Source organism: Monodon monoceros, unplaced genomic scaffold (genome assembly GCF_005190385.1).
Source record: "Monodon monoceros isolate NGI ecotype Baffin Bay Population unplaced genomic scaffold, NGI_Narwhal_1 Contig2122_ctg1, whole genome shotgun sequence".
In the NCBI taxonomy this organism is placed as follows: Eukaryota; Metazoa; Chordata; class Mammalia; order Artiodactyla; family Monodontidae; genus Monodon; species Monodon monoceros.
The window spans coordinates 823-8,091 of record NW_021698022.1 but is presented as its reverse complement, the minus strand read 5'-3'; the positions used below and the strand labels follow the sequence as shown (position 1 = coordinate 8,091).

The following is a 7,269-nucleotide window of genomic DNA, read 5'->3' as shown; positions in this document are numbered from 1 at the left end:
GTAAACTGAGGTTGTCCCAGCTGCCCTGCCTACCTTGGAATGGTGTTCTGTCCTAGGAGTAAAGACCCCTGTGCCTTTCCACACACTGGCCTAGCTAATGCAATCACTAGGCCTGCTCCAAGGACCACTAGACCCTCTATAGATATGTGGTTGGAAGTCCTGAGGATGGGAACAACAGTTGGGTGTGTGGTCAGCCAAGGGGGCCTGGATCTAAAACATACTACTTGATCCCTACTTCCTTGTAAGGTGAGGGAGGCCCTGCCTGGGGAGGTGCCTCCTTCCTCTGCCCTCAGGTCTAATAGAAGACTCTTATGGGTGGTCTCTCTACTCTCCAGACTCAAAGGCAGAGAATACCAGGAAATCTACCTGGAGCCTTCAGACCCAAGCTTTTCTCTCATTCCTTTCCCTTTATCTGATTCCCCAGTCAGATGGTGGTGTCTGGAGGCAAGAGGCAAGTTCCCACCTGCCCTCTGGTTCCTAATTGGGTCATCTCTGCACCAGACCTGCCCTCATCTAACCACCTCTGGAAGGACTTGAGGAAACTGAGGCCTGACCAGACAAAGTAGCTCAACCACATCCATGCCATTGGCTGTCTCTGGCAAGAATAGGGTGACCCAGGAAATTCCCTGGCGGTCCAGTGGTTAGGACTCCAGGTCCAGTGGCAGGGGGCACAGGTTCGATCCCTGGTGGGGGAACTAAGATCCTGCATGCTGGGCGGCACAGCCAAAAAAAAAAAAAAAAAAAGAATAGGGTGACTCACAGCACCCCTTATCTCCAGTAGCACTTGAGGACCCAGGAGGGCCTCAACCTAGTTCGGCTGCCACAACCTTTATGTTCTTGGGTGTTTTCTATCGCCTGCCAATCTGGAGTTTTCCCAATTGTGTGTGATTCTGGTGACGGAAAGGTAGGTGTGGTACAAAACTATACACACACAATTCGAGGTAACTAGATTCACATGCAGTTGTAAGAAATAACAGAGATCCCTTGTACACTTTGCTTAGCTTCCCCCAATGCTAACTTTTGCAAAACTATAGTATAACATCACAACCAGGATACTGACATTGGTAAAACCCACTAATCTTATTCAAATTTCCCCAATAAGTGTGTGACATTTTTAATTATCAGACGACCGAAGCTTCAACTCAAGCTTACCTACTTGGCAAGTTACCTATGACCCAGAGGAACTTCACCTCGCTGCTCCGTCTGTGCCCTGGAAAACCGGAAAGAGGCTAACAGGGAATTTAAAATTCTGGGCATGCTATGTACTAGGCTCTACCCATGTCATGGTTTAATCCTTAGAGCAGCCTGTTTTACCAATATTAAGAGTGAGGCGCAGAGAGGGTGGCTAGGTGGGTGGACCTGAGGTCCAAGGCTGGGCAGGGGCTACCCTAGGCCTGCCTACACACTCTGAGCACTGCACAGAGGGCCAGTCTGCGCCGCTAGGAGGTCTAGAGGGCTCAACAAAGCCCTTGCGGGGCTTTGGAGGCCTTGTGGGGCCTGGGCTAAACGTTAGAGCGTGACTGGGCTCCAACCAGAAGCGCGAGTAAAGCGGACGCCAGGCCTCTCCCTGGAATGTGAGCTCCCAAGCGCGGCCGCAGAGCAGGGGTCCGCCCCGGGGTACGCCGGGAAGCCGCGCGCGCCCCTCCCCTCTCCGCCCCTCCCCGCTGCGCAGCCCTCGGCTGCCCCCTGCCGTCACAGGGTGGACCCTGCAGCCCAGGCCGTCTCGGCTCGGCGCCGCCAGCACCCCCGGCCTCCGGATTGGCCCCTCCCGAAGCCTCCGGGCCTTCTGCCTGCCGCCATCGGATTGGCTGCACCCTGATACTGTGGCCCCGCCCATTTCCCCGGGTCCTTTGATCACGCGCCTGCCGGCTCTTCCGGGGCCCCGGAGCCAACCGAGGGCGTTCCTTTCCGGGCTGCATCGGCGGGAGGTAAGGCTTGGCCGGGTTGGATGGGCTGCAAAGCGCCGGTACAGGTCCACGCTTCGGGGTGTCGGGATGCCAGGATGCCCGGGCCCCTCTGTGCTCCCCCTAAGTTCCCTTCCCCTGGCCTGAGCCTCCCAGCGCCGTGGGAACTACCTCCCGCTCTCCGTTGCTGGTCCGCATCCTAGGAACGGCCTGTCACCCTCCCTACCTCGGCATGTCCCCTCTACTATGGGACGGGCATGCGACTGGGTAAGCCCGGAGCCCCCACGGGTAGCGGGACGGGTAGTTCATACCTTGCCCTCCGATAGAAGCCCAGGAGAACCGGGGTCAAGGACCTGGGTGTATCTGCGTGCAGCCACCCGTGGACAGTCTCCTTGCATCTGTCATGGGAGCTGACCCTCTCCACTTCCTTCTGTCATTCCAGGCCAGGAGGGGAGGGACCCGGGCGGAGCCCCGAGTGGGGACCAGGGGGCGGTGACATCACCTCGCAGATGCAGTCCAGCCCTGCCCACTTGTGTCCACCCTGGCACATGAGACCGATGGGGGAGACGGTGCCCAGGCTATGCCTGGCGTGACTCCAGGGACAAAGAGGGCGTAGGACCTATATAGACCGAAGTGTGGGCACTGGACCCGGGCCGAGATGGTCTCCTTCAGATGCTCCCACCTCACCCCTAGGCTGCAATGCAGGACCCTCATGTTTTAACCTAATATCCCCATTTTGCTCCACTGGATAGCTGCTGGCAGTCCAGTACCCCAGGAGGTTGGGGCAGGAGCTGGGAACCTACATCTAACCTCTCCTCAGGAATTGATATCTGCAAATGTTTGGCCAGCACCTGAGCTGAGCCCCACCCACCCCCCACCCCCCGATTTGGGGATAGGAGCTGGGCAGGACTCAGGCCCTGAGTCTGGGCCTCCCTTTGGTGCCGTTTACACCCAGGACTTGCTGAGAGTCCCTGGAGGGTTAAACCCAGCACATTGACCTGGAAGATCCCTCTTCCCAGTGCCTGACCTAAGTTTTCATATATTACTAGCTCTTGGGGAGGAATCTGGAGCCTGGGTGGAATTGACAACCTCCTTCCTCCTCCCCAGGGAGCCCAGTGGAGGCGCCCTCCCGAGGCAGTACTACTGCCCATGCTGACTACCCAGCCCTCTGGCTGCCGATGTCATGAGTAACACCACAGTGCCCAATGCCCCACAGGCCAGCAGCGACTCCATGGTGGGCTATGTGTTGGGGCCCTTCTTCCTCATCACCCTGGTCGGGGTGGTGGTGGCCGTGGTAAGGAACCCCCCACATACATACATACATACCCACACCTTTGCGAAGGCAGGGCTGGGTGGGCCTGGTCCAGCCTGCACACAGCATCTCAGCTGTCCTGCTGTTACGGGAGAGGAGGGTGTGGAGGTAAACCCCTGTCACTTGTGGGCCATCCTGGGCTCAGCGGCCTCCACAGTGCTGTGTCTCTGTTACAGGTAATGTATGTCCAGAAGAAAAAGCGGTGAGTGTCCCTGCCCCCCGCACCACCTCCCCCGAATTGTGCTTAAAGTTCTTCCCATAGGATCTGAGATCCCTGCATACATGTAAGATGCTCCTCAGCCATTCAGACACAAACCTGAAATTCCCTACACTCCCGTTAGGTTTTCCTGCCCAGACATGTCTTGTTAGAGCTCTAGTGTGCCCCTGCCAGGGGGAGTAGAGACAGGGCAGTCAGGTGTCTGAAGAAGGGGAGTGGGTCCCCTGGGCTGAGCCCCCTCCCATGCTCCCCAGGGTGGACCGGCTTCGCCATCACCTGCTCCCTGTGTACAGCTACGACCCTGCTGAGGAGCTGCACGAGGCTGAGCAGGAGCTACTCTCTGACGTGGGAGACCCCAAGGTGAGCACTCTGGGGACAGCGAGAATCAGCAGAGGTGGGTCTGCTCTATTGATACCCCTGAAGACAGAGCCTGGTTCTGCTCTCAGCCTTCCCCATGTGGGCCGTGGCTAGTGGGGTGCCTCCTCCCAAGTTGTGCTGTGGACTGTGCCCTGTGGTGCGGGTCTCCTCCCCTACAGGTGGTCCATGGCTGGCAGAGTGGCTACCAGCACAAGCGGATGCCCTTGCTGGATGTCAAGACATGACTTGAGCCCCCTGCCCTGCTCTTCAGAACCATGGGGTCCTGGAACGTCCAGGGCCCTGCAGCCTGCTGCTTCCCCCAGCTCCCCCTCCCGGGTACTGGGTCTCCATTCCTCCTCCCATCTGTCTCCAGTCCTAAGCCCTGCATAGCAGTCAGCCCCCACTGTCACCTCACTCCCTGCTAGGCCTTCAGTCCTTTGTGGGCTGAGCCTACCAGCCACTCCCAGGAGCTAATGGGAATTTTTCTTTCTGGGGTGGAAGGGTGGCTGGGAGACAGGGTGGAGCTTTGCCCTTCCACAGGCACCACCTTTCTCTAGCCCTCCCTGACTTGGCTTTGGAGCTGTTCCCATGGTGACAGGGCCTAATGTATAATATTCGGTATATATATTTTGTAAATAAAACGTTTTGTGGCTAGGGGTGTAGTTGACTTCTTCAAGAGGGGCTTAAGTTACCTTCCCTGGAGCTGACGCCAATGCTTTTTCTTCTTCCTCCCCCACCCACTAGAGCCTTGGTTTCCACCCTTCCCTATTCCAGGCACCCATCACAGAAAGACTCAGTCCAGAAAAGGATATTTTTTTATTCAAGTAACTGCAAATAGGAAACCAGAGTGGGGGCCCCAGGCTGGGACAAATAATGGCTACCTCCTCCCTGACAGAACAGGGGGAGAAGGTGGCCCCTACACCCGACGGTCAACACAGGCCCCCCTCCTTACTCTGCTGCAGCATCCTAGGGGCAGGGCCCCACCTTCCCTGGGACTGGGGTAGTCGGTAACCCAGCCTGCTTTGCCCCAGGCCCCTTCCCCTAAGAGCATCTTGGAGGAGGGGACTGTGGGCAGAACAGGAGGCAATGAGGATGAACATTTGGCGCTGGTAGCAGCAGCAATGACGGATGTCTAAGAATGAAACATTGAACAAAAAACAACACAACTGTCCAGAGGTAGTTTGTGAACAGAGGAAAGATGGAACCAGAACCTTGGGGGTTGGGGAGGAGCAGAAGGATGGGAGTGGGCAAGGCTAGCTCCTTGTTATTAGTGCCCCGAGTGAGGGAAGGAAGGGGAAACCGAGGTCTAGAGTGGAAGCAGACAGGGACAGGGAGTGGCTCTAGCCCGCCTTAAGTGGCTGCCACCGGGAGCCCAGGCCTCCTGGGCCTCACCTGGATAAAGGTGACTTTGCATTTTCATCACTGCACTGGATTCCAGGGTGAGGGCAAGGTAGATTGGAGCCTGCTTAGAGGGGGGAGGGGGCTTAAACCCCTCCTGCCTGCCTTCCTGTGCCCCCAAGGGGGCGGCCCAACCTACTGCAGGGACTAGGCAAGGTGCGAAGGAAGCAAAGGGCGTGTGAGCCACCCCTGGTGAGACACAGCTTGGTTGGGGGCATCTGGGGCCAATCACCCCTCTCCAGTGGCCACACCTGCTGCCGCTAGTACAGTGGGCGTGGGGCATGTCAGAATGAGATGGGGCTTGGGCCCCTTTTTAAGGCCAGGGGAGCCCTCCCAGGCCCCTTAATGGGAAGCCAGAGGGAAGAGTCGGGGATTAGAAGGGACCCCGAAACCAAGAGCCCAGCCAGCAAGGTCCCCACGCTGAGGGAGTGGGGATGCAGCAGCGCGGGAGCAGCTTAGTGGGAAGTCAGGTGCGTGGGTCAGGGGTCGCTGGGACCTGAAATCAAAGGAAACTGCTCCCGACTCGGGCCCCCGGGGGCCCTGCGGCGGCGGCTGGTGTGCTGTGTAGTGTGGTGGTGAGGGCGCGGGTGGGTGGCGGTGACACGAGAGCCTGGGGGAAGGGGTGGGGGCAGTGGGAGCAGAGCGGAGCTGTCCAGTCCCAGAAGGAAACTGCTCCTCGGTGAGGGAGCTGGCGGCGCGGCACAGTCACTGCTCCTCCTCTGAGGACTCCTGCGAGATGCCCTCCTCTTCCTCCTTCTCCTGCAGGGTGGGCAGGGCCATCAGCAGGAATGCCAGGCCTGTCCCCCTCCCTCCTCCACCGCCCAGGGGCCAAGCTCGCCCCCAACCCCTCCCCGCACTCCCTGGCTCTCCAGAAGGGGGATGAGTCAGGGCTGAGTGTGTGGGTGACTCAGCAACCTCCACGGCCCAGTTTCATTCATAAAAAAGGAAGAATTTAAAGGGAGGGAAAAAAAAACACACACATGCTGCTCTCACACAGAGCCAGGCCCCCTGGCCCCCTGGCCCATGGCAGGGGTACCTGGCAGAGCTCGGGGCACCACTGAGCTCGAGGAAGTGATTGGTTCTCGGGCAGGGGAGGAGAGGAGGCAGCCAGGGAGAGGAAATGAGAAGGGAAGGGGTGGCTGGAGGCTGCATGAGCCCCCCTGGTGGGTGCAGGGGAACCGAGTGGCCTTGGCCTGCAGGGGCAGCTGCTGGGCTGCGGAGCAGTGGCCAAGGGCTGACCCCAGGCCAGGGTGGGGAGGAAGGGGAAGTGTGTGCGGCCGGGGCTCACTCACTGGGTGGGAATGTCGGGACACCACACGGGGCCCCCGTGCCAGGCACAAACTCCAAAACAACTTGTTTCCTGTTACTCACTCCTGGGGCCCAGCCAGCACCCTGATCTCCCCTCACCCGGTGGTGGCTCGAGGAATGAACGCCTCAGGGAAGACAGGTTGGGGACAGTAAAGGGCCCTCGCTGCAGTGGACCCCCTGGAAGCATCTCCCGGCTCAACCCGCCTACTTCCATTACCAGCTATTGGGGCCTAGAGATGGACGGCGCCTCCCTGAGGAGGTAGCTCCCTGCGGCATCGCACCTCAACCCCCACCCAACGTGACCCCCTCGCCCGCCCGCCTGCCAAGGCCTGAGCTCCTTTGCTGCTCCTTAAACCTCTTCATTCTCGTTTCTATAATGGCGGCGGAGGAGAAACACTAGTAGTTGACCTCCAAGTTCACCCGAGAAGTTCTGAGTCTGTTCTAAAAGCAGAGGAAGGAGAGACAGGGACCACCCCCAGTAGGGCAGCGCAGGGAGTCTGGTCTGGTTTGTACCTGGGACCCCTCACGTCTCATGGACACAGCCCTTTAAAAGCCCTGGGCTGGGTGCCAGGAACCCTAAGCCCTGGACAAATCCCTTCCCCTCTCCGGGCCTGGGTAAAACATGAAGTCTCACCATTCCTGGCCCTGCAGGTCAGGGAGAGCCATGTTCCTATGCGGGCATAGGGTGGGGGCATCTCCCACTCTTAACAGCCTCCCCAGAAGAGCCAAGCTGCCGCCACCTGTTCACCTACCAGTTTTTTGGGTCTGCCCCT

The 7,269-nt window shown here is 58.8% G+C and overlaps 1 protein-coding gene across 3 annotated transcripts; it reads left to right on the top strand.

Annotated features, from left to right (window-relative positions):
* Window positions 1–1,800: 1,800 nt before the first annotated feature.
* LOC114894404 (small integral membrane protein 29) lies at window positions 1,801–4,439 on the top strand. 3 transcript variants are annotated; one of them, XM_029221224.1, is made up of 5 exons: window positions 1,801–1,928; window positions 3,012–3,198; window positions 3,393–3,418; window positions 3,688–3,793; window positions 3,970–4,439. In XM_029221224.1, the coding sequence occupies exons 2-5, from the start codon at window positions 3,088–3,090 to the stop codon at window positions 4,033–4,035; spliced, it is 309 nt and encodes a 102-aa protein (XP_029077057.1). In that variant the 5' UTR covers window positions 1,801–1,928; window positions 3,012–3,087; the 3' UTR covers window positions 4,036–4,439. The 3 variants fall into 3 exon arrangements, with proteins under 3 accessions (XP_029077057.1, XP_029076878.1, XP_029076966.1); XM_029221045.1 differs by having other exon boundaries at window positions 3,688–4,439; XM_029221133.1 differs by having other exon boundaries at window positions 1,801–2,171; window positions 3,688–4,439.
* The last annotated feature ends 2,830 nt before the right edge of the window (window positions 4,440–7,269 follow it).

What these genes read in the sequence shown, in the direction of transcription:
- LOC114894404 (XM_029221045.1), top strand. Translation starts at nt 3,088, where the DNA reads ATGAGTAACACCACAGTGCCCAATGCCCCACAGGCCAGCAGCGACTCC. An exon ending in TCGGGGTGGTGGTGGCCGTG is followed by an intron (nt 3,199 to 3,392) that starts GTAAGGAACCCC and finishes TCTCTGTTACAG; the next exon opens with GTAATGTATGTCCAGAAGAA. An exon ending in TATGTCCAGAAGAAAAAGCG is followed by an intron (nt 3,419 to 3,687) that starts GTGAGTGTCCCT and finishes CATGCTCCCCAG; the next exon opens with GGTGGACCGGCTTCGCCATC.